This window comes from Aquila chrysaetos, chromosome 1 (assembly GCF_900496995.4).
Source record: "Aquila chrysaetos chrysaetos chromosome 1, bAquChr1.4, whole genome shotgun sequence".
Taxonomy (NCBI): Eukaryota; Metazoa; Chordata; class Aves; order Accipitriformes; family Accipitridae; genus Aquila; species Aquila chrysaetos.
The window spans coordinates 69,737,012-69,763,361 of record NC_044004.1 but is presented as its reverse complement, the minus strand read 5'-3'; the positions used below and the strand labels follow the sequence as shown (position 1 = coordinate 69,763,361).

Here is a 26,350-nt window from a genome sequence, read left to right as displayed (position 1 = left end):
CGAGAGCGGGGAGCCGGCTCGGTTCCTGGTTGGTGGGTGGGCGCCCGCCGGGAAAGCCGGGGCGGCAGCGGGGACGGGCCTCCGCCGGCGGCCGCGCACCGGGCTCAGCGCGCCGCTCCCCTGAGCCGCCGCCCCCCCCCCCCCCCCGCAACTCCCCGAGACCCCGCCGGGCGGCCGCCACCTCCCGCCCCCCTCCCCCCCCCCGCAGCGCGCAGCCAGCCGGGGCGCGGGCCCGGGTCCCGGCGGAGCATTGTCTCTCTGCGGCGGGGATCATGTCCGCCGGGCAGCAGGCGCCGCCGCCGTCGCAACCGGACGAGCTGACCGCGCCGTCGCCGGGCGCCAACAGCAGCGAGGCCGCGGGGGCAGCCCTCTCCGCCGCTGGCCCTGCCGGAGGCGACACCGAGATGGAGGTCAGGCGCTTTTCCCCCCGGCGGGGACTCCCCCCCCCCCCCCCCGCCTTCTCCTCTCCCCGGCTCCGCGGGGCTCGGCGGCGGGCTCCGGGGACGCGGCGGCGGGGAGGCGCCCGGCTGCGCGGCGGCAGGTGCCCGCCATGAGGGACGGCGCCGGCGGGGCCTCCCCCCTTCCGCTTTTGTTCCTCGTAGACCATGGATTTTCGGTCTGGTTTCTGTTCTCTTTCCCCCTTCCTTTTCCGCGTCTCTTCCTTTCCCCTATTTATTTGCGGGCGGCGGCGGGGCCGAGAAACGGCCCGGCGGGTGTGTGTGTGTGTGTGTGTGTGGGGGTGCCTCCCTCCGCTTCCCCTCACAGCCGACCGCCGCACACGGGTCCCGGGCGCCGTGTTCCTCCGCGGCCGCCGCCGCGGGGAGACGGGGTCGGCCCCGGGGCTGGGTCGCTTCCTTTTATTGGTTTTCTTGGAAGCGGGGTGACGGGAGGGCAGGGGGAGACCCCTTCTCGCTCGGGGGGGGGGGGGGTTCGCCATCTTCCCCGCGCACCCCCCCCCCCCCCCCCGTAGGCGCTGAAGGCGCGGAGCTCTCGCCGGGCTCGTTACCCGCTTCTTGCGAGTAGCCTTTCCCTCCGCTCCTTCCTCCCCGAAAAGCCTTCCTGTCGTTTGCGCTTCCTGCTTCTGCCGTGAGCGAGCCCACGTTCTAAAAGCAGTAACGTTCTGTGCCCTACCGAAGTGGCTCAAAACTTTTCTTTTGAGGGTTTGTTTTGTTTTTTTTGGTTTTTTTTTTTGGCCATAGGTGCTTATCACAGGAATTTCAAGGGGTTTGGGTGATTCCTTGGGGATGCTAATTTTATCGGAGGGTTGTTTCTTTCACGACGGGAGGAAACTGGTTGGTCCTGCTTTCAGCGCTGAGTGTTTTGTACTCTGAGTCATGCTGTACAGCCCAACCTACTTGATCTAAATAAATTTGCAAATGCCACATTTTTCAGATGAGCACGTAGCGAAAGGACTGTGGGTAATAAGTCCTGCTCGAACCTGCAAAAATAGGGCAATTCCGGGCTGGGGCTAAAGCACACGGAGGCTGTGAAACGTGTGCTTTTGAGGCGCCTGTGTGCGAGGGCTCTCTCTGTGCTTGCTAAGTTAGTTCCTTTTCGCGTGGGGAAGGGATTACCTTGCATAACGTGAAGTTTCAGTTCAAATAGCTTCTTGACAGTTCTGATCATCTGAGAGACTGCTGTTCTCACTCTCCAGCTAAACTGCAAGGTTTTGTCATTTCTATTGCACGTGACGAGATCAGATGGCGCGCTGCTGCGTTTCTGTATTTCGCGTGTTAGGCGTTTCAGGAGAAATGTGAATTTCATACAGAAGTTCAGACAGTCCTATGCTTATGCTCACTGGTGCGTGGGTGTTGGCTAAATCCAGTGGGAGATGAATAAGAAGATCTGCGTATGAGTTTACAAGATCTTTAGCTGTAACTTTTTATGCTTGGTTCTTTATATTTTGACTGGTGGATGAAATGCTTGTGTTAGGATTCGTCTGTTTCCGCACTCCTTACCTGCCAGAGTTCTGTGAGGAAACACCCGCCCACAAACATCCCGTGTTTTGCCTGCCTTTGTTTCATATTGTTTCTTACTTTCCTGTTCCTTTGTTCTACGTTGGCCAGTAAAGATTGAATTCAGCTCAATTCTTACTTGGCTCAATTAAACAGATGGTTAGTAATGATTTTGAAGGCATCTTGTTTGTTTCCTTACCTCACCCTTTCAACAATTGTTTTGTGATATACTGCCTTAGCGTGGTTTACCAGGGAAGGATCATGCCATTGGTTTTGGTTTTAAGAACAGAAGATGGAATTATGTGTGGGAGATGACAGGGAAAGAGTTAACCTAATAACAGGAGAGACAAGGATAAAAAAAAAACCCCAATCTGAAAGAGTAATTGAAGGCAGCATGTCAAGGATTTGGCAGGAAAGGGATGAGGGAGGATTGCCCCCTCCCAGCCAACTTGTTTTACTGTTAGTGTGGTACCATTGGCGAGAACAACAATTATTCGATTTAGTAAACTAAAAAAGGGAAAAATGCAGTTTGTCTATATTCCTACCCTGCTTCCAGGACAAAACTGCAGTCCAGGTTCTTTCTTAGACTTGTTCCCTTGATACAGAATGATGAGGGATTGGGGTAATCTGGAAAAAGGAAAAAAATTTGAAACTACTCTTGCTTTGGGACCAGAGCTAGTTCTTTCCCAGTACTCTCCAGAGCCAGCTTTCGGAGGGTTTTGGCTCAGCACCCTAGAAGCAGCGTGCCGAGCTCCTGGACCACAGCTGTCTCTCTTATTCACATTGATGTGGTGCTTTAATGATGGAGCTAAATCGGATTACAGAGATCTAGCTCTGTCCCTCATCCCGTGGCAGGGATCTTTGATCCATCTCCAGGTAATTTTACAGTAAGTAATAGAAAGCTGACTATATCAAAGCAGCAAAAGATGGCTGTGCCATCTGATGTTGATAGATAGTAATTTGAAACAAGCTTATTCTCCTTTACATGGGCATTTTCCCTTGTTCAGAAAATAATTTTTTTGTAATCTTTTTTCATTTCAGGAATCCTTTGAGGGTGCATCACCAGGAAAACAAAAAGAAATCCAGGAAGCAGATCCTACGTATGAAGAGAAAATGGTATGTAACATTTGGGACTGTGTACAGCTATTCAGCACTTATGCATTTGCTTATAATAGACTGAGTTTTCTGCTTGTTTGAAATCTCTTGACTGGATTTATAAAGCTTTGTCTAGTTATTCAAAAATATTTGAGTAACTCAAAACCAAAAAATATCCAGGAAAAAAACCCCTCAGACCCTTCTCCTTTTTAGCATTTTGCTCACTGGTCCTCTGCTTTTTCTTCATTTCCTTTGCAGTCATTTGTGAGAATAACTGTTAGTGTATTTTGCTGTTTCTAGGAAGTATAGTCCTAGCAGCTTTGAGATGCTCTAGATTTAGAAGAATGATATGATGGAAAATATTCAAATGTCTTAGGGGAAAAAATGTAATAAAAAGTTGTCAAGTTGCTTTTGAAGGTTATCTGTAGAGTTGTCCTTCCTGTAGGCAAGGGGGATTATGAAGAGTTGAGTATTCACTTTCTTGGTTGGAAATGGAAAGATGCTCTAGGAAAGCATCCATAAGTACTTAAATGGCTGCTACCTTATTTTCTCAATGTATGGAATTGGTTGAAGTCTAAGATCTTTTTTATATCACTGTTGTATACAGGAAAATAATTCCAGACTTATTTTTGAACTGCAGGAGTAGCAGTCCTTTGTAGGAAAAGCATATTAATTTCTATTTGGGGGGGAGGGGTGGTAAGCAGTAAAAAAGGAGGTTTGGTATAAGGCATTGAGTAGGCACCGCATTCATTTTCAGTTGAAATACGCTTTAGGAGGAGGACTCCAAAATAGGCAGGTTCTTTCAAACAGTACTGTTTATGGGTCAAAGTCAATAAAAGATGGCTTTCAAAATTCACAGGAGGCTGAGGAAAGGTTTGGTGTTTAGGACAGGCACTGACTGTAAGCCTTGGCCAACTTTTCAACTCTTTTACTTTGTCTAGACTGAAAGGGATTTTGTTAGCGTTTTCTGAAATTTGATTTGTTCTTTGTGAAGCTCTAGTTAGAGTCCTCGAGCTCTTGAAGATGGGTCATTCTGTGCTTCACAGGTTAGATAGGAAGAAACTTACTATTTTCCTTTCTTTTTTTTTTTTTTTGAGTTTTTATATATCCTGAATGTAAGAGATGGAGCCATCCACTCCTCACCATCTTATTGCATTTTCTTTCTCTGTTTCTCCCTGTTTTCCTTTCTTACTGTTTGTAATTCCAGTGTCTGTGACTGCATGTGGAATTTCTTCACAGGAAAGTGAAACTGATTCTTATAATTTGCTGCTTCCTGTGTTGTTTCTTCTTGCCACTGAAAATAACCCAGTCGTCTTCTGCTAATTTCTTTGTGCTACTTCCTGGCAAAGTGAAGAAAGTGAACTTGGAGTTGTCTCTTCTAGTCTCTAGACAGGCACAGTTACAAGGAGGATTGTGTTTTATTGTCGCAATAGTCAGAAGATGCACTGCAAAAGAAAATGGGAAAAGTTTCTCTGTTGGTAGAAGGATAGCTCAAGGTTGCAGAGCACAGCCTGTTTTTGTCTGTGTCCTATCTAAAAGATACAGATAATGTTTGTTAGTCTCTTAAAGGAATATCCTCAAGCGCAATGAAAACGAGTGGTGGGAATGTGTGCGCAAGTGCCAAAACTTGCGGAAGATTCCTCACTACAACTTTAGAATGAGGAAACTTTTGCAGTGCAGTCTGTATCGCTGCTACTTACTTCTCTTTTGCACAGCCAGTGAAACAAGTACTTAAAAATTTAAGGGTCAGCAATTTGGATAGTAGTAAGATCGTAGCTAGTTTAAGCTTCAAAAACTGTTGCAAAGTAAACAAAAAAAACCCCAAACCTATGAAGAAGAGACAGGAAAACTTTTAATTCAATGGATGTGGATTGTAGCTGTGTTAATCAAGCTTAAACTATAGTTAGAGTGAGTGTGACTCTTCTGTGGTGCATACAGGATCTCTTTCTTGGTCTCTTTCTTCTCTAACCCCCTGTCTTCCTGTCTTTTACATAGTGCAGGAACTGCTTGCTTTAAAGAGGAGAACACTCACAGAGCTGGCATTGCTCTTGCAGAAGTCTGGAACATATGTTCCTTTTTACTAAGAAAACTGGCTTCCTGTAACTGTGCAAGTTCCTAAATACCAGGTTATGTTGTGGCAGCTGGCAGAATGTCAGAGTGGTTGCTGTTAAGCTTGGAGCTGTTTTCCGTCTTGATTGTCTGTTCTAAAGTCTTGATGTGGCCTTGGGAAGGTGTGTTGATTCCAGATGGAACCTGTCTCAAAGGAACTGAACCTTTTAGATGCTAATATTGTCTTCTGTAATCTTTTTTGCACAGCAGAAACAGTGACTCATATCAAAGGGGGCAGTCTGACAAGTTAGGCTGAGCATATCTAAGCGGTCTCTGCTGCTGAAATAGGTGTTCTGGCTTCTAGCTATGGGCTCTTGTGCCCCCTCCGCCCCCTTTCATGCCAGCTCTTTTGTTTATCTGACACCACAGTGAGGTGGCGTATCTCACTGAGCAGTCAGGAAACTAATGCGGTAGAAAATAGTTGTTGCCATGTTGGTGATATGAACAAGTTCATTGAAGAACCCTGTGCATTCTGGATGGGGGTAAATTTCTGGGAGTGGGACTATCATTTTTGATAGGAGAAGGTTGTTAAGGGGCCGCTGGCCTCGTCTAGTGACACTTATGCAATCTGTGCCAAAGTCAGATTTCAGTCTTAGCGCAGGTCTGTCTTGCCACTTTGATCTTACTGCATGTAGCAAAGGCTAGTCTTGACCCAATAAAAGAATATTGAATCTGTCTGCAACAGTTACATTGATGTTAATCATCTCTTCTTTGTTATTGTAGCTATGTATATAAAGAAATGTGAATCTATATTGTTTAAAAAGCATTTGTTAGCTTTTTCTTTTGAATGAATACATACTGTAATGTCTCACACTTGTTCTACTTAATTTTCCTTGTCAACAGCAAACAGACAGAGCAAACAGATTTGAGTATCTGTTGAAGCAGACTGAGCTGTTTGCTCATTTCATTCAGCCTGCTGCTCAGAAAACTCCAACTTCACCTTTGAAAATGAAGCCTGGACGTCCACGAATAAAGAAGGATGAGAAACAGAATTTACTGTCAGTTGGCGAGTGAGTGATGACATGTAGGCCAGCTTGTACTGTAATTATGGATTTTATTGTACTTTAGAAGTGTAAGTTAAACTTGCTAGTCTTTTGTCCTGTTTTGGTGTGTGTTTTATGCTGTATAATTGTGGTATTTTTCAACTGCCCACCTGTAAGTTGCTGCTTGTTAAAGAATTCTAGGAGCTGTAAGAATTTTGTGTTGGTGGTAAAGCACTATCATAATTAAAAGTATACCAGCATGAAGAAAAGCAGGGGCAGAAAAGTAGAGCATTTGTGGCTGTAAGTTGTAAGAGTTCACAGAGAACATCAGTATACTGCATCTTACAGGCAGCTTGAAAATCAGAAGTCTGGAAATTTGGATCGCTTTCATTGCAGCTTACATGGCTACAGTATATCTAGCATTGGGCAGATGTTCCAGAACTCTTAAATACAGTGTCGTTCCCTGTCTTGTAGTTAAAGGCCAGTACTGATGCATGCAGTTTATCTGTTTCCAGTCATTTTGCTCTAATATTTGAGTCTGCTGACGATCTGGTCATCTTATCTTATTAAGAAGCTAATAGCTCTAAAGAGTTAAAAAGCATTTCAGTTGATCAGCTAAACACAAGTTCTTCTGAAGAATCTTGCTAGAAGCTTCTTTGGGTGTTTGCATTCTGTACTGCAATGACATTAGATTTAATTTCAAAACAGTTTCACATCTTTTCAGTTTAGCCAGCAACTTACTTCTTTCTTGTACTTTTTCAGCTACCGCCATCGTAGAACAGAGCAGGAAGAAGATGAGGAGCTATTAACGGAAAGCTCCAAGGCAACTAATGTCTGCACTCGATTTGAAGAATCTCCATCATGTGTGTTCCTTTTTTTTTTTTTTTCTGTCCCTGTTCTTTTCCTTCAAAATGTTGTTTAAAATGAAATTTATTTTCATCCTTCCCAAGGACAATAAATCAATTTTGGAGGACAGAAGAAGGAGAAAAAAGATCCAGCATCTGTCTAATGGGACAAAACATACTAGTGAGGGACTGTTTATTTTTCAGTCAGGCTAGAAAGATGGTCCAGTAACCCTTGTCCTTTAGAAAACCATTTGCTATACTGTAGTTAGTAGGAAAGAGCTAGCTGGTTTTAAGTCTGTCATCTTACAATTTTTACATATGTAACTTATCTTCTGATACAATTTAAAGTACCTAATAGCTTCCAGTTCATTTAACAGAGAATTCAGTATTCTGTTGTTTTAACATTCAACTGTGTTCTGATTTGGGGGGGTGGTGATAGAGTTAGAATTTCTATGTATTTTGGGTTCTTGCAGAAAACAAAGCTGTTAGAGCAGCTTGCAGAAGCAAAATTAACATGTTGCTGTCTCCAGTCTGCATTGTCCTTGGAATTAACTGCCTGAAATTTACTACTTGATTTTGTTCTGTTGGTAAGTTTTTGCAGATCTTCTAGTCTATTCTTTCATGTCTTTTAGATGTTAAATGGGGAAAGCTGCGTGATTATCAGGTCCGAGGACTGAACTGGCTCATCTCTTTGTATGAAAATGGCATCAATGGCATCCTAGCAGATGAAATGGTATGCATATAGCCCATGCTTCTGAGGACTTGTGTACACATGATACAATTCAATTTTAGTTCAGCTATATATATGTTTTTTTTATAGCACAAAATGTAATATACAATTTGCCTAATCTTTTTTTTCTAGTATGTTTTAAGTTACTAATGTTGAAAGTGTCACAGGTGTCTTAATTTAAATAAACTGTGCAGGTAGTTTTACAAATAGGCGTATGAAAAGCAAATCTGTCAACCTATAGAAAAATAAAATTCGGTGGAGGGGAGTTGTTCTATAGAATGGCGTATCCTCTATTTTTTTCTCTAAATTGCAGCTGTTTTGTTATGGTATTCTCAAGCTGCCCTTGTGAAGAGAGTGTCATGTATGAAAAGAGCAACAAATGTGGGAACACTTCCTTTTGTTGTTAGGGTAAAATGCAGATAGCAGTGTATGAGTGTCCTGTATGGACTGATCTCAGCAGCAAGAGCTACACCAGTGGGAAATGTTCTGTGGAAAATGATGCAAAGATTGATGTAGCTAGAGAGCTGTGTTAAAATTTCTTTCACACCGTGACCATGAACATTTCAGTCAGCACTGGCCATAGTAGTTTTTGTTTCTGTTTTTATTCTTTTTTCCCTGAAAGACGAGGGATGAATGCAGAAGAAATTGCAGTAGTTTGACAGGCAGATATGTTCTTGTCCTCTAAGTGATTTTTAGTTGTATCTGTTTTTCATAAGGAGCAGATAAGGAAAAACAAAAATCTAATTCTATTTTGGTATATTGCATTTCTCATACCTTCTGGTAATTTCTGTGTAATAAAACTTCTTCAAGATAAATTAGAGACAAGTGAATTTAAACTATTGTTTAGTAACATGTTTAATTTTGAAATAGATCAAGGATTTTCTTCAACATACATGCTTATGAGTAGAGGAAATTTTTTTTTTTATATTTTTTTTTAATGCTGAGTACAGTTCTAAGTGGAGCAGGCTTGTTTTAAGAAAAACAACTGGGAAACTTTCTAAGTCTTTGGATTTGTGGTATTCCAAAATCCATTTTGCGTTGAGAAGTTTAAATATTTACTATTAAATATTTTTTGATTCATTCTTAAATTATAATCCTTTTGAACTTATTAATGCCTTTCACACAGCTTGTAAACACTTTTCCACATCTTACACCAGGTGGAATGTGGTTATTTTGAAGACAAAGACTTGAATTTTAGAAGCAAAAATAACTTGCATTCATGGTTTTTGTTTTATTTAAATCCCATGTGTTTGAGTCATAATCTTTTTGAATTATTTAAATGATATGAATGATCTGGTTTTTGCATGTCTTCCTCAGTTTTGTTTTAATTAAAATTACATGCTGAAGATAAAAAGTTTTAAATATTTCTGTTGAATAAAGAACAGAGTGCTTAAAAAAAGTGCTTCTAAAGCAGCTCAGTATTTGTTTTCTTTGACATATGCAGCTGTTCACATTTAAGTTTGGCTTTCTTCTCACAAGAACTGACATCATGTCATGGCCTGTAAAAGCCTCCTTACAGGGTTCTTAATTTATTCACTTTATTTCAAGTTTAAGAGAACACAAATGTCCAGTTTGTAAAGTTCGTTGACCTCTAAATAAATAATCTGAGTACACCCTAGTCTACAAAACAAAATTTTATGAAATAATGTTTTCTTGCACTTTTAAGAATGTACCTTATTTAAAAGGTAAGGCAAAATTCTAACTTCATAATCCAAGGTTTGAAAATGTTACTCTTTTTTTTTTTTTTTTTTTTTTTTTTTCATTGAATACGGGAAGCCATGCAAGCTTTTCCTAACCAAGATTTTGATGCCTTTTGTGAGTAGCACTGTGCTTAATATATTTCACTTTATTTGTTCAGGCTGCTGTGTCTTCCATGTTGTACTCAGAACTCACTCTTGGGTTTTTTAAAGGTGTTTCCTGAGAGCCTTTTTTTTCTGACATGTTAAGGTCTCTTACAGGGTCTTGGGAAGACACTGCAAACAATTTCTCTTCTTGGATATATGAAACACTACAGAAATATTCCTGGTCCTCACATGGTGTTAGTTCCTAAGTCCACTCTACATAACTGGATGAACGAATTCAAGAGATGGGTACCTACACTTCGAGCAGTTTGTTTGATAGGTGACAAAGACCAGCGAGTAAGTTTTGATGTGGTTGTTTTTCCTGTGTAAATCCAGCTTGTGATCTTGCTGTCCTTTACCTTTACCTTTCATTCACAGGGAAGGATATTAATTGGATTTGTAGTGGTTAAACAGTAAGACAAGTGCTATCTACTTAAAATATAACCAGCTTAGAATTCACATGTGTGTTGCCCAGCTATTGCTTCGTCACTTTACACTCATAATTTCTTGTCCAAAGATTTTCTCTCTCCTTTTGTGAAGGCAATACACCGTGTAGACGAGCAAAACCCAATAAATCTTAAAATAGGAAAATAAAATGTTTCATGTAAAGTGCTGTCATTTGTATGAATATATAAATCTGTAAAGAAGTAATTTGTTTTCTGCTCTACATAGTACAGTACATTGCATTGGCTGTAACAGCAGCAGCTCTTAAGAGGATTATGGGGTCTGTCACTAAGGAACTGTTTTGTGAAAACAGTTGTCAGCTTAATGTTGGAGGTGGCAAGGTGGGTTGGTTGCTAAAAGTGGTACGCAAATGGATCTTACTTGGCTTCAATTTTGTCAATTAAAAGAGAGAATACTGTTCAGCCTCTTATGGCCTTACTATTTTGATCATTCTCTTTTTGTTACTTCATATCAGTTCTTTGCCACTTTTTTTTTTTTTTTTTTAGCACAGCAAAGAAAAAAAATGGAATATGACAGTGTATCTGTAGATCTGTCAACTGGAGTTACCCATTTATTTATGGAAGGAGGAGTTATTACTGGTGCCATTAAACTTCTGCTTTTGTCAGCAGATTTTTTTTTTAATTCTAAAGGCATCTAGCTCTATTTTCAGAGTTTGTTGGGTTAGAAATTACAAAAATATTGATGAAACTTTAAATAGTTCTGGAGGTCATTGGTCCAGGTCTGATATTTTGTGATTATTTTTTTTTTTATTTTTTTTTTTAGTGCATCTGTTTTGAATCCAAAAGTTCTTACTCTTTCTTCAGTATATTTCTTGCTTATAGGAGTGAAGTTCTTGACATTTATACACCTCTGTGTTTTGAATTCTGACTAATTACTGTGTCCGCTTTTAACCTTGGATGTCAGCATTCTAGAAATTGTTCAGTTAGCCAAATAAAGCAGTGCTTGAGATTATTTTTTATATTCAAAAACTACTGTTTTCTAAACTTAAAACTTAAAAAACCCAAAGCAAACCAATAGAAAATTAATTTTGAGTTTTGATCTTAGAGTTCAGCTATTGAAAACCTCATGTGTGTACGTAGTTGTGCAGTTTCCAAAGCCGGAAGTTAGAGCTGAAATCCCTTCTCTGCTCTTCCCCAAGGGTTTTAGCAGTTTCAGCACTGACACAATTGTCAAGCTTTACAATGGTTGTATGTTATATTGCCTCTATAATTAATTTTATCTTTTCTTTCAAGTTTAGTAGCAACATTGTTTTAAAATTTTAACAGTGCTAGTGTGTTTTTGGTTTAGATTTGACAAAGCCTCAGTAACTAACTGTCACCTTGTTGTCTAGGCTGCCTTTGTCAGAGATGTGTTGCTGCCTGGAGAATGGGATGTCTGCGTAACATCATATGAAATGCTCATCAAAGAGAAATCAGTATTCAAAAAGTTTAACTGGAGATATCTAGTTATAGATGAAGCCCACAGAATTAAAAATGAAAAATCAAAGGTAATTTATACTTTCACTGAAAGAGAGATTTGTGTGGATTATTAGGTGGTGGTGTGGGGACTAGTAATATTTTTATATTTGCTCATGTCTCAATGTCCTTCAGTTATCAGAAATCGTGAGGGAGTTCAAGACTACAAATCGGCTGCTATTAACTGGAACTCCACTTCAGAACAACTTACATGAACTCTGGGCACTTCTTAACTTCCTTTTGCCAGATGTGTTTAACTCATCTGAAGTAAGTCTTCATTTCTGCTAATCAAATTAAATGAACTTTGCTGCTTTTCCAGATTTGAAAATAGACCTTAATATGTATAGTTAGGAGTATCAGTTACTGATAATGATAGATTGACAGTTAGAAATGTTTCCAGAAATGTGAAGTATAGTAGGGTAGACTACTTTTCTCAGCTTGGCCATTTTTAAGGGCTGTTGTGAGCTTAGCAGATATAAGAGGTATTTAAAATCACAATGTGAAGGTGATCTCTACTGCATTTCAAAATAGGTTTAAGCATTTTATGATGGCTAAAACCAACTAACTTTGTACTTATATTTAACTATAAGTTACCTTATTGTTTACCTAAGACTTCTTTCCTGTGAGTTGGGAGATACTATGTAATGACCAATAGACTTCACAAAGTGAAGGATGTGCTTAACTGTTTTGATTAATTGGGAGCATAACATCTGTAGAAAGGGAAACCTTGTGGTGCATTACACCAAAATTTTACTTTTCATTTTTTATCAAAGGCTGCAGTAGTATGCTGCTTCCAGATGGAATTTGTCCAATGGAGTGATATGAGTGAGTCTTTTTCAACAGAAAAGGACTCACATATTGATTCTTTCTTTTTTTTTTTTCCCAGAAGACATTGTGTTAGAGAGCTTTCCATAAAAATAGACCAAAGAGGGTAATTGGTTCTTTTACTTACTGCCTATGTAAGAGAATCACTTGAGGTGTATTTATTCACCATTGTAATGACTTTGCACCTTGAAAGGAAACCTCTTACATACCAGTGATTTTGTTGATACAGGACTTTGATTCATGGTTTGATACAAACAACTGTCTAGGGGATCAAAAGTTGGTGGAACGTCTCCATATGGTAAGTCTTTCTGCTTTTTGTATAAGTGTTACGTTTACCTAAGTTAGGCTCTAAATAATTCTTCTAATGCTTCTTGCGACAGAGTATTAGGGTAAGATAGCTTATTCCAGAAACTATGGTAGGCTTTCAGGATAGGTTGGTGAAGGTCAGAAGATGATCTGTGTCTTGAAAAGGAAATTGTTTTGGAGGGAAGAGAAGGGTCGATAGTTCTGGCTTTCAGGGTTCTGAAATACTTAGGTTAAAAATATTGGCTATGAAGAGATTACAGATATTTTAGTCAAGCAAAACTAAAAAAGAATCGAGGGGCACAGAACCATCTAAAAGATGATTTTGGCCTAATCTTTGAGTCTTCCAAAGAAAGCACATGTATATTCCCATGTATAAGAACTTGTCCATATAGATTGCTTTTTCAGATGATCTGGTAATAGGTCTGGTGTTTGAGCATTTATGATAGAGAATATCTGCACTGCTTTTGTCTGTTGACCTGTTCAGTGTTTCAGTTTCCAAAATACGTTTAATGATGCAATCTCTTTCAGGTGCTACGACCATTCCTTCTACGTCGCATTAAGGCTGACGTAGAGAAAAGTTTGCCTCCAAAGAAGGAAGTTAAAATTTATGTGGGTCTCAGCAAAATGCAACGAGAATGGTAATTCACATACTTGACTGTGCTATGGTGAAGGCTCAGAAGGAATGTGCTGCTTGTGACTTGATTATTGTGTGGATCTTGATTTAATTCCTTCTGGTGTACTCCCAACTCATACATATTTCCTTGTGACACTTGTGATGACAAAACCATGCATATCAGGGGGAGTTACCGGATGAAATGAGGGGGAGGGTGAGCTTTTGACTATACTTATCATTTAAAGAAAGGCCCACTTTGTTTTAGGGTTACAAAAGTTTTTTCTTTCTTTGATGTAGGTATACACGAATCTTAATGAAGGATATAGATATATTGAATTCAGCTGGGAAGCTGGACAAAATGAGACTGTTGAATATCCTCATGCAGTTGCGAAAATGTTGCAATCACCCGTACCTCTTTGATGGAGCAGAACCTGGTCCACCTTACACAACAGATATGCATTTGGTCACCAACAGTGGCAAAATGGTAGTATTGGACAAATTGCTACCTAAGTTGAAAGAACAAGGTATGCATCTCATTGTTGTTGTTGTTGTTTGAGAGTTGTTTGGTTCAATGATAAAAATGAAAGTTAGTGCTTCTTAATGTTTCCATGTATCCTGAGCAAAAACCAGCACATTTTAGCCAGGATTATTGTTGGTTTCTAGCATGATACCAGCTTGTCAGGCACTGTATCTTAAATAGTTGATACAAAAATAATTTGTGAAGTGTCTTCATAAACAATTGAATCAATAGTCCATTATGGCTTTTTGTGATGGTGTTTTGATTTTTTTTTTTTCCTTTTTTAATTTTTTTCTTTTTTTCATCCCAGCTAAATTGAGACCACAGAAACATCAGTTTGTCTGGGCTTTAGGTTTTCTTTCTTAGCATTATTAGCTGTTAGAAACATAATCATGTGGTATTTTAGCCACTCCTTTGATTTGCCGTGAAGTACCATTTCAGATTCAGAGTGTTCATGTAAGGTTAAAGTCAAATCTGTTATGAAATGTTGGTGTGTCTTGCTGCATATGATTTTGAGCAGCACCTGATTTTTTTCAGTGAATTCTTTAAGGCATGCAAACATGGGGGCACACTCAGTTATTTTAAAGTTATTTGATAGGAGGGAAAAAGCTCTGGAATACATTACTGTAAAACTTGGTCACCACAGAATTTTTGACTCGTTATTTCAATGAGTATGCTTACTGAAGTAACTTGGCTGAAGGAGAGGATCAAAGTTTGTGACTGGAGAGCCATTGCAGAAAAATAAAACCAAATCCAAACCTTAGCCTTAGGTAATTTAAAGGTAACCTGTACTTCGTATCCAGATATCATTCAAGCAGCTGTGGTGATATATGTCATTGTAAGACTGAAAAAGAAGAATTCAGTGGTTACTTTGCTTTTTTTGATCTTGGCTTCTTTCTGCTGTGCGGCTTCTTGTTGAGACGTGGCAATTAAAATTGGCCTGGTCTTAAATCGAATACTCATCTTAAACAAAAGAGAGTTCATTATTAGACCTTGAGTCCAAAGGACGAAAAAAAAAAATCATACTAGGAGAATATAGGGGGAAGTGGAAGCTGTGTAATATTCTGTGTTTTACTTAAATCTTTCAAGTAGGTTGGAAATGGTTGTGTGTGTATATGTATAAATTACTGTACCTTTAAATTTTTTGGAGGTTGTTCTTGGCAGGTAAGTAAACTGACAAGTCTTTAAGAAGAACTTACTTTATTTCTAGATATCTTATATCCAAACAAAATACTTCAAAATTTCATTCTTTGTACTTCTTGGTGTTTTTATATTTGTGTTATCATCTTACTTGGCTGTGTCTGGGAACACTTTGTTAAGGAGTACAACAGAAAACAAAAGCAAAAAGGCAGCCACTAACTAGACTCTAATATACCGTAAGGCAAGCAATCCCCATGGCAAGCACAGGAGCCTGCCAGTTAGTAGCTAAACAGCTGTAAGAGCTATGAATTCTCTCTAGCCCACTCCAGTCTTGTCTGTTGTTACCTGGAACCCTCCGAGCCCCGCCTTGGGCACCAAAAAGGACTGCTGTGGTTTAACCCCAGCTGGCAACTAAGCCCCACACAGCCGCTATGATGGCAGCAGCTGCAGCCCTGTGTTATATATTGGGCTTTGAAATTCTAACTCCTTTTCTTCTCAGTACATGGAACTGCCCTCCTTCCCTTTCTGGTAATGCAAACTTGCAGAGTTTGATAAATCTTAACTTTTGGCAAAAATGTAAGAAAGCTTTTTACCCAAACAGGTTCAAGAGTCTTAATCTTCAGTCAGATGACCAGAGTCCTAGACATCTTGGAAGATTACTGTATGTGGCGAAATTATGAATATTGTAGACTAGATGGACAAACACCACACGATGAGAGACAGGTATTTAAAATTTTAAGTATTTTATTTAAATAAAAATTGTACCCTTAAAACATTTGGTTCAACTGATATGTTCCTTTTATTTATTTAGGCATCTATTAATGCATATAATGAACCTGGTAGCTCAAAATTTGTGTTCATGTTGAGTACACGGGCAGGAGGTCTTGGAATCAATTTAGCTACTGCTGATGTTGTCATTCTGTATGATTCAGATTGGAATCCACAAGTAGATCTTCAAGCTATGGTAAGAATCCAGATGGAAATTAACGTTCTTTCTTTTCTTTTTCATGGAACTTTCTAGAAATGTGTGGCGTGATGTAGTATTTAAAAAAAAAATTAGTATTTTTCCTGTTTTAGCACAGGAGTAGTATTTGTAAGACTGATTTTCAGTTCCAGTGCAGCTTCCACTGTGTGGAACCCTTAGTCACATTTGGGCTATACAATGTTTTATGCAGTGGGAAATGCTGGGTATATGCTGCAGTACTCCTAATAGTATTTAATGCAAATAGCCTACTTTGTTCTTTAAAAAAAAAAACAACCCAGATCTAGCATGTTAATCCCAAAACTATAAAGCTTTACTTCTGTGGGGAGTGGAGGTGAAATGTGTTTACACTGTCTTCCTTGAGACCTTGGAAAAGAGATAAAGAAAAGGTGAATTAAACTTTTCAAAACCTGCTTTTATGGTGGTGGTAAGTGAGCAAGCTCCTTTTAGCAACATCTTTAATTTTTTTTGAAGTAGATTTGCATGCATCTCCAACGTTGGGACTAACGTCAAGAGCACTACTGACCACATAACAAAGTAAAGCTATTTAAAAACTACCAGCGTCTTTTGACTAATGAGGCCTTTCAATGACAAATCTTGGAAATTTCTTTTTAATTATTTCAGTCAAGCTGTAGGTTCTCAAGTATTCTAGCAAAAATTTGTTCAGAAGAATGATGGAACTGGTGTCTGGAAGCTAAAGTGCGATAGTTCCAGCTGCTGCTATAGGTGTATGTTCAGAATACTAATTCTCACAGTTGTTAATGATTTGCCAGTCAGGTGAGGTGTGCATCGTATTTTTCTTGAAATATTCATGGCACAACTGAACAATTTTCAGAAAGGTAGCTTTTGGTTAGTACAGAGATAATTTCTTCAATACTTTGATTTTACAGAAGGTTACATAAGGTCAGGAGCAGCCAGTCTTCTCCCCTGTGTCATTTAACAAAAAACCCCCAAACACACACTGGTTTTAGGTATGAGACACATACTCGGTGTTGATGTTACTGAAAAAAACACCCCAAAACTTGCAATGCAGAGAAGAACGTGCTACCTTGGGTAGTCATGTCAGCTGAATGTCTATAAAGATTTAACTAACCTATGCTGTTCCATTTTGTAAGTTAGTATGTTGAAACTAATGAGAATTGAAGACTAATTATATAGTCATGCTGGAAACCAAGTACTGAATTTTTTGTTACTCTTTTTTTGCCTAGGATCGAGCGCACAGAATTGGCCAAACAAAGACTGTTCGAGTGTTCAGGTTTATCACAGACAATACAGTGGAAGAAAGAATAGTGGAACGTGCAGAAATGAAACTCCGGCTAGATTCCATCGTCATTCAGCAAGGCAAGTATATGAAGGCGATTTGTTTGTATATATGATGTGATTCTCTTCTTTTTTTCACAACTTGTAAACTATGGTGAAATCGGCTGGTAAGCATCAACGGGAATGTTGCTTTTGCCTCAGCTGAACTCTGAAGATAGAGTGCAAAGGCCTGATCCTTGAAAATTTATTTTACTGTAGGGGTATAGGCTTTTCCTTGCTAACTTTTTGATTACCTGCCTAGTCATACCTAAGTAGAAGTGGGTATAGTCAGATTTATATGTGGGGTTTTTTTGGGGTTTTTTTTTTAAAGCACTCAACTTCTCCTTTGAACTGGAAAAATTAATGCCTTGCCTTTTTTTAATCGATGGGGAGAAGTGATGACAATGTAAGCTTTTTGGTTGACTTCATGGGAATCAGTAACTTTATTTCTGAAAAAAGGACTCATAAGGTTTAGTCTGGAAATTGTGAAAATGTGCACCATAACAAAGCTTATATGGAAGACCTCACATCCAAAATGATGTTGTCTGAACACAATTCATGTATAATACAGCAAATGTATGTGATCCCTGTCTAGATTTTGCTTGCCTTTTTTTTTTTTTTTTTTCTCTCCCTTCATTTGGAATTTCCTTTACTGAGAGAAAAGAGTATAGCTTTAACATGGAAATGTAAGGGGAATAAAAATCACATATTGCTCCTTCTGTAAAGTAAACTCTTTAGTTAGTTGCTATCCTCCAATGCTTTTATCTTCAGGAAGACTGGTGGATCAAAACCTGAATAAACTTGGGAAGGATGAAATGCTGCAAATGATTAGACATGGAGCGACACATGTGTTTGCCTCAAAGGAGAGTGAGATTACAGATGAAGATATTGATCACATTTTGGAAAGAGGTGCAAAGAAGGTGAGATAAAGTTTAAGAAAACGGAAGCCCAACTGTAGACTTACTTAAATCTGATGGCAAGATAGTATATCCCTAGATGATAACTTGATTGTAAGCTGGAGAGAATAGGGGTTTTGCTATTGAGGGTTTCCATATTGGTCAAATATGCTTGTTTTTTCTACTGTTGTAAATGAGATCTTTTGTAATGAAGTACCTTTCAAAATTGCTACTGTTCTTTTCTCTTTCCTCCCCCCTCCAAGACTGCGGAAATGAATGAAAAACTTTCAAAGATGGGTGAAAGCTCACTCAGGAATTTCACAATGGATACGGAGTCCAGTGTGTATAATTTTGAAGGGGAAGACTACAGAGAAAAACAGAAGGTAACATTTAAATCTCTTTTGGAGGAAAGCACTAAGTTGTATGGTTGAACCATATTTATTTAAGAAGTGTTGGTTAAAATACAACATAATCTATGAAAATAGTTTCTAAGTTTTATTACTTACTCAATGAAGTAGATGTAGACCTAGTTTTATATAAAACTTGTAGCTGGTCTGAATATTTTGCAAGGCTTAGTCTTAATATTTCTTGGGGTGGTGGGATCTGTTTTTATAGATGGCATTTACAGAGTGGATTGAACCACCTAAACGAGAAAGAAAAGCCAATTATGCTGTGGATGCTTACTTCAGAGAGGCTCTTCGAGTCAGTGAGCCAAAAGCACCCAAGGTGAGTTGACCAATTTAAAAAAATTAATTGTTCAAATATGCATGATAAATGGTTAAAGCTGAAAGTGATAAATTGGTCTTTATTGATAAAAACTGCTCTATTCACTTTTATAAATTGGGGAGGCAGTTGAAATTTAGAAAAATCCAAAGGACTTGAGACAAACTTCTGTGAGAGAAAAGTAAGATGAAACTTGTAAGATGTTAGGAGGGTGAGACCAAGGTGTTTCTTATTTTACTTTTATTGAAGCAGCTGTGATTTTTCCATACCTGTGGAAGATTTCCTTAGTGGTGCTCAGAACACCTGAACTTTGTTCAAGGGGATGCACATGTGACTCTTTCCCCAGCCTCCTCCTCCTCCCAAAAGACCGTCTCCCCTTTTCTCACAGGTCTTTCACTCTTAGAATTCTTCGTGGCTGTAGTTGTCTCTTGCATGGTGTGGGCTTTTTTGTTGTTTTTTCTTTATTAAGACTGCATTTTTGTAACTAAAGCTTTTTTTTGCTCATGAACTGAAATCAGTTACTACAAGCAAACAGATTCTTTATGTGAAATGGAGTCAAATACAAACTTTGTATGTATTTCAGGCACCACGGCCTCCAAAACAGCCAAACGTACAGGACTTTCAGTTCTTTCCTCCACGCCTGTTTGAACTATTGGAAAAAGAGATTCTCTACTACAGGAAAACAATTGGGTACAAGGTAACTGAAGAATTCACATGTTGCAACAGTTTACTGCAGCAGTAGGAGAACATGTACTTGTCCTGCCTTTCACGCTAATTTAAATGAAATAATAAAGTCGTGTTGAGCTGAACAAATGATTAGGTTATGTTAACAGAAAATTGACGATTAGCAATTATCTGTGAAAAATTAATCAAATTTTACAAAATGCAAAACCTTTCAGGTACCTCGTAACCCTGATCTGCCAAACGCAGCCCAAGCACAAAAGGAAGAGCAGCTTAAGATTGATGAGGCTGAACCACTTAATGATGAAGAACTAGAAGAAAAAGAGAAACTTCTAACCCAGGTATGGTTGGGTAATTAGCAAGATGGAAATCAGCTGAAGCTGGCTTTGTGTTTTACAGAGTTACAGAAACATTTCTTGGTCATTGATTCACACATGGCAGAGTTAACGCAGCTGCAAGTTTTGATTCTGACTGAAAAGAGGTTTAGTGCATTAGGTTTGTCATCAGCCTGGGTGCGTTTGAAGAACGTGCACTGAATTAGTGTGCTCGGGTTGTTCTGAATCTGATCTATGTTCTGTGTATTTTAAGGCTGAAGAGTAAGAACTAGCCCAGTGTCAGAGTCTGGCTTCCCAAGTTTGCATTGACTGTAGGGTGTGACATCTTTCCTCAGCTGTGGGACCTTGCAGGCTAGCTGCAGAGCTGAATGTGCTATTTGCCACATTATTTAAAGTGTATCTTCTGCCAAAGTATCACTCCCATATGGAAGTGAATCCTGCAGGATGAATGGTCAGTTTTCCTAAACTATGACTGGCAGTGGATAGTGCCCCTCTCTTAAAGAGGATATGAGCTGAACAGGTAGTAATTAGGCAGCACATACATTTAAATCATTTAAAACAGGTTAGTGCCTGTTAGGCCTTACATGAGGGGTTTTTTTGGTGAGGGAGTTACGGGACAAGATCTCTTGCTTGAGTAGTAATGCACTGGAACAGTTCACTGTTAAAAACTATACAATCAATCAAGCAAGCTGTGGCTAAATCATAACATGGCTGGCAGAATTTTTACTGCCAACTGTTTTTAAAAGAAGTTATTGCTAATATGAAATTAGCCTATTTTGGCAGCTGATAACTTCAGCAGTACTATTTCTGTCCCTACTGAGTATCATCACAGGATAGCTTTAGACCACCTGAGGGAGGTTGACCAGGGAAAATGGCTGATGGCATCTGTGAGGCACTCAGTGGGCCTTTTTGACAAAACAAAACCATTATAGAGACTATTGCTTCACTTGTGGGATTTTTCTTCTTAAAAAGTGATGCCATGTTCTGTTTCAGAGAATATTGGTAGGAGGGATTAATCTATGAGCTGAAGACTCTTTTATCCGAAACTAGTAGGTAGTCAGAGAACCAGTACTAATCATTTTGCAGTATTTAGATGGAGAGACTACAGTGACTGCAGTATAAAAAAACAGTTTTTATGCTAACATTATCTGCAGAGAAAGCAGAGGTTTAATACTGTTGGAATTGATGGAAGTGTTACAGGCTGTTTAAAGACATCTATTGAAACAAATTGGGAGAGAGACAAATACTGAACTTCTGTGCAATGTTTCCTTCTGATTGCTATAAAGGGATTCACTAACTGGAATAAGAGAGATTTTAACCAGTTCATCAAAGCTAATGAGAAGTGGGGCCGTGATGACATTGAAAATATAGCACGAGAAGTAGAAGGAAAAACCCCAGAGGAAGTCATTGAGTACTCAGGTAACTTACTTTTTAAGTAGTCAGCTCTGTGAGTGAGTCCATATCTAATGCCGCTTTCCTAGTTTGAACTGGCTATGAACATGGTAACATCTTACCTCTGAGAATTTCTGACATGGCTCTTTAAGACTTTCAGGGTAGAATTGTACTGATGGATTTGGGGTCTACTGATCTAGATTTTTACCATGTTTAGCCCCTGCGGAAGCAAAGCTGTACTAAAATGCGCATGTAAACTTTAATGTATCCTAAATCTACTCTAACTGGATAGTGCTGTCTTGAGTTCTTGTTAATTTTTGCAAAAGGAAATGCTGAGAAACAATGCTTAGCTGGAGAGATGTCATTTTGCCTTGTATTCACTAACCAGTAGTTTTCTTGAATCTTTACACCTTTATTACCTCATCCTCATCAAGAGTGGGATACAGTAAACATTTTGTGACTGAATATATAATGACCATTGGTTTTTGTAACCAAAGTCCACTTGGCTACTTACCTCTGATGTCTCGGAAGTGTTTCTACTATAGTGCGGCTGCAAGGTCCTGGGGCTAAAATTCTAAAGGTGTATATATAGCAGTTTACAGATGGGAAAAATTCTTTTAAAAAAACTTTTATTTAAGCACCTAGTGGTCTTTTAGACCACTCTTGTGGTCTTGCTCTTGTCTTTGGCCACTTAGTTGCCCTTCTGCTTCCCTCTGTAAAAAGGTATTGCTGTTATATCAGTTTCTGTTTTAAGAAGCTTTTTTCTTTGAGATTGGCTAACAAAAACCTTTCTGGCCTGTATCACACCTCATTTAAACTCAGGATTCATATATCTACCCCCTTCAAAATAGTATTTATGATACAGCAACATATGATATCAGAAAGTGAAGGTTCCTTATTGGGTAAAGGCATGCCTATTTTTATGCAGCAGTAAGTTCTGGTAAAAGGAAGTAACATCTAACACCTTTTTTGAAGGTAAAACCCCCTAACTTTTAGGATGCATGATAAGAAACTAACCAATTGTTCTTTTCTTAGCTGTGTTCTGGGAAAGATGCAATGAACTCCAAGACATAGAGAAGATCATGGCTCAGATAGAAAGAGGAGAAGCCAGAATTCAGCGACGAATCAGCATTAAAAAAGCGCTTGATACAAAGGTATCTTTGCTGTGCTGCTTGCTTTTATTTCCCTGTGCCAGTGAGGTGAGATGCAGGACTCCATGTCTACCTGGTGTTACTAATGTATGAAGACAACATGTTGGGCATGGCATTTACCTCTTTTGCATAGTCCTCAGCAGTTGCTTCCTATAGCTTTTCCATTCTGTAGAACTGCTGTCTGGCTGATAACTATGATGATAACTTTAGGTATGGCCTAACCTGTTGTTTGTTACAATCATCTTTCTTTATCACAGGACAAACTGTTCATAGTGCTGTGTAACAAACTCCCAATAACTACCTGCTTTTTGAAGAAGCAGAATTTCTTTTGGACCCGTGTAACTGAAAATTATATATATATCTGTGTGTTGTTTAGAGCACTTAAAAAGCGAAGACTTATCAAGCAGAGCAGGCTTTTGTTCAGATCTATGTTTCACCAACCAGGGTTTGGTAACGAACAGATTTGTAGTAAATTAAGACAGTGTATCAGAATTCCCCCCCTGCCCCCACTTCAGGTTTGACTAGTTAGTTACCTCTTCTAGGGAAGTCAGGGGAAGAACAGTGTCTGAGTCAATTAACCAGAATGCAGCTGAACCATGTGCTAGTCTCATGTACCTTTTTACTCTTACTCTGATTTTGACTATTCCTGAGGATTTGTGTGTTAAAACGAATCACTGCCATTTGAAGCCTGGCAGATCTTGACTATTTTCAAATGTAGTGACAGGTCTGCAGTCTGCCGTTAATCAAAAGATCACAGGCAAAGCTGTCTGTTATCTAAACCAGAATTCACCAGTTTAGATGGTATTGGTAAATGCAGTATCTAGAACCCACAGTTCCTTACATGTGGCGACTTAGCACCAGAGATCATAAGAGATCTAGTTTTCTGACTTGATATTTTGTTCATCTGCCTGTCTTCATGTGATGTATTGCTTTTCATATAAAACAGTTCTGTCCTAATTCTGAACTCTGTCTTAGTTTTATATGTTCTTACTTGTTTTGTTTAGATTGGCAGATATAAAGCCCCTTTCCACCAGCTAAGAATATCATATGGTACTAATAAAGGGAAGAATTACACTGAAGAGGAGGATCGCTTTCTAATCTGTATGCTTCACAAGCTAGGATTTGATAAAGAAAATGTCTATGATGAATTAAGACAGTGTATCCGAAACTCCCCGCAATTCAGATTTGACTGGTTTCTCAAGTCCAGAACTGCAATGGTATGTATTAATCTGGTTTGCTTTTTGTTCATAAATACCTATGACAACACTGTTACACATCAGGCTAATTAAATAGCTTCTGAAATACTGAGCTATGTGCGTGTGTACAATACATAAAAAATTTTTTTAGACTTTCCAACAACTGTAGTGGATGGCAAATGCCGTAAACTGAAAAGTCTTATGGGAGGAGAAATTAAAAATTCCAAGGTACTGTTTTTTAAAATCAACATGAATTTGAGTTAAATACAAATGTGTTTTAAAAAACTAACATCTGTGATCAAATCCATTCCTGTGAAGCCAGCCAGTAACCATCAAAAATATATTTCATTCCTTTTTTGCGCTGCCACGATATAGCAAAAAACTTTTACCTACTTACAGGCATTTCTAATATTCTAACATGATTTTTACATTAAGTGGCTGCCTAATGTAGTAAGTGAGTATGTTGTGCAATTTAGGAGCTACAAAGGAGATGCAATACTTTAATCACCCTGATTGAAAGAGAAAACATGGAACTGGAAGAAAAGGAAAAGGCAGAAAAGAAGAAACGTGGACCAAAACCATCTTCGGTAAGATTTAAAAAGGCATTTCTGTGGAAAAGCTCATTTGAAGACAGGGTGCTTTTCTAATTGTCTAGGACAAGTGATATCTAAAGTTACTTAAATAACAGCAACAAAAAACCCTATAGGGCAGAATTAAGAGCTGCTTAAAGTTCACGCTGTCATTCAGCTAGTACGGTTGTGGATGTCAAATAAAGGAAAATAAGTTTAGGTTCTAAACTGTAGCTCACATGCTTTGGAGCAGATGATCTTGTTATGTTCTGGATCACTCTGGTAAGATAAACCAGAGATTCATTTGGCCTTTTGATTAATTTTTACCCCTAAAGAAATCCTGTGTTTACCACCGAGGGATACATAGGCAACGCAGACAATTCATTCCACTTGCTTGGAGAATGCTACAGATCTGTTTACAGGTGTTCCTATGCAGACTCTGCTGTCTGCCATCCCTTTCTTTGTATGGGGAGTTAGGCTTCTAGAGCTAGATTTGGGAAAACAGCACATATGCTTGACTACTCTCTTTGCTGACTAAAATACTGCTAGATGAGCAGGCCTGTTTTGTAAAAGAAATACCTACTTTACCCATTTTCATGCCTAGATTTGTTGTTCAAGTTGTTGCCTAGAGCTGTTGTATCAGAAACAGCACAACTTACTTTGCAGATATGCAGAAATCAGTAGAGTTAAGAGTGGTGGATTAATAAGTTCCTTAGAACTGTTTACAGAATATTTAAACAGGTATTTAGAAATACCATTTCATAAATGGGAAGCTTTATAACATCCTTACTTGCTTCTATACACCTTTTACCTCTATGAAATCGTACTCTTCCAGAATTGAAAGAATACAAGACAACAGCTATCCTGAGGAGGATCTGCCTATTTGCCATATTACAACATTTGCAACTGATCACATTTTAAAGCTGCCAGGGTGTAAATTATCTCCATGTGCTTTGACTTGAAATGCATTGCTTGCTTACAATCTTTTTGTATCACAATAACTTATTAAAAAACTTACCTTACAGGCACAGAAGCGCAAAATGGATGGTACTCCTGATGGTCGTGGAAGAAAAAAGAAGCTAAAGCTGTGAATGCAGAATTTTTGTAATCACTAAATTTAAAAAGTAGTTCTTTAATTTACGGGTCTTCATAAGATGTACTGTATAATGCTCAACTATTATGTCATTAAAGGACATCGGGTTCATCTGTTTACTGAACTAGAAACATAGTACTTAATGTAGTTTCACTTTTTTAAATGCAACAGCTGTGCTGAATTTTTTTTACCATTAACACTTGAAGTAATAAATAGGCTTCATTTATTAATAAAGCTTCATGTGACTTTTTTTCATTAACGTTTCTACTTGAATACCTATTTATTTAGTTGTTATCCCCCAATTTTTTTCCTCTTAGGGTGTTGCTAACACTTTTTCCATTATGATCAATAGAACTATTTAGTTGTGTTTTCTTGTTACAAGCCACTACCAGTCAAACCCCATTTCTGGAAATTCTGTGGCTCTGACCTTACCTTTATTGAACTTAATTTTACTGCACCAATATACTCTGTTCTCTGACATTAATAGAAAGGCCAGGTATTACCTCAAGAACTAATGATCAACATACATACAGATTGGAACAAAATAGTAGCATTTTTCTGCTTAAAATCTGTGCCAGAAGAAAGGTAAGTCAGTCATGCTGAGGTTTGTACTTAATTAGAATGGCCTAAGAATGGTAGAATTGTTTTTATTGGCAAACAACAAGTCAGAACAGAAAACATAACAGTATGTAGAACCATCCCCTTCTCTCAAACAGCTGTGGTAAAGGCAGAGACAGCCTTGATTGCTGTGAAAAGAACTGGTGCTGACTCCAGGTGTGCAAGATTGTAGTTGTCTGGCAATCCACACTGTTCACTGAGCTAGTCTAACTGTACCATGCACAAGCATTTCCTACGCTGTCCTTTCTTTTTTATGTATCTATCTGACATATAATGACTGAGATGAACTCATGTGCTTCCTGATGCCATCATCTAATGTAGCATAATTTTGGAATTTACTACAGAACAAATGCTCAGTTTACTCATCGAGTAATCTTTGCTCAGTTTGGGCCCTTTTAAGAATGCATATCAAAAGCCATCAGTGTTGTGTAAGCAGGGAGAAATGCATCCCTAGAAAAATCAGCTTTTTGGAGCGTAAACAAAACGAGACTTAAGAAAAAGCTGAGAATTCACACATGTAGATTTCACGTACAGCAG

The 26,350-nt window shown here is 38.7% G+C and overlaps 1 protein-coding gene across 3 annotated transcripts; it reads left to right on the top strand.

Annotated features, from left to right (window-relative positions):
• Nucleotides 1–25,425, top strand: SMARCA5 (SWI/SNF related, matrix associated, actin dependent regulator of chromatin, subfamily a, member 5). Of its 3 annotated transcripts, none has more exons than XM_030009843.2 (24): nt 1–410; nt 2,997–3,071; nt 6,003–6,169; nt 6,905–7,005; nt 7,620–7,720; nt 9,676–9,855; nt 11,354–11,509; nt 11,613–11,744; nt 12,532–12,600; nt 13,137–13,246; nt 13,519–13,745; nt 15,480–15,601; nt 15,690–15,842; nt 17,069–17,201; nt 17,931–18,079; nt 18,319–18,438; nt 18,671–18,781; nt 19,362–19,475; nt 19,678–19,800; nt 21,081–21,213; nt 22,222–22,340; nt 23,342–23,554; nt 24,010–24,120; nt 25,128–25,425. In XM_030009843.2, exons 1-24 carry the CDS (start codon nt 273–275, stop codon nt 25,191–25,193), a joined length of 3,123 nt encoding a protein of 1,040 aa, XP_029865703.1. In that variant the 5' UTR covers nt 1–272; the 3' UTR covers nt 25,194–25,425. The 3 variants fall into 3 exon arrangements, with proteins under 3 accessions (XP_029865703.1, XP_040985447.1, XP_040985476.1); XM_041129513.1 differs by lacking the exon at nt 1–410 and adding an exon at nt 1,183–2,831; XM_041129542.1 differs by lacking the exon at nt 1–410 and adding an exon at nt 2,773–2,842.
• Nucleotides 25,426–26,350: the final 925 nt, after the last annotated feature.

What these genes read in the sequence shown, in the direction of transcription:
- SMARCA5 (XM_041129513.1), top strand. Translation starts at nt 2,562, where the DNA reads ATGATGAGGGATTGGGGTAATCTGGAAAAAGGAAAAAAATTTGAAACT. An exon ending in TCAAGTCCAGAACTGCAATG is followed by an intron (nt 23,555 to 24,009) that starts GTATGTATTAAT and finishes TGTGCAATTTAG; the next exon opens with GAGCTACAAAGGAGATGCAA. An exon ending in GTGGACCAAAACCATCTTCG is followed by an intron (nt 24,121 to 25,127) that starts GTAAGATTTAAA and finishes CTTACCTTACAG; the next exon opens with GCACAGAAGCGCAAAATGGA.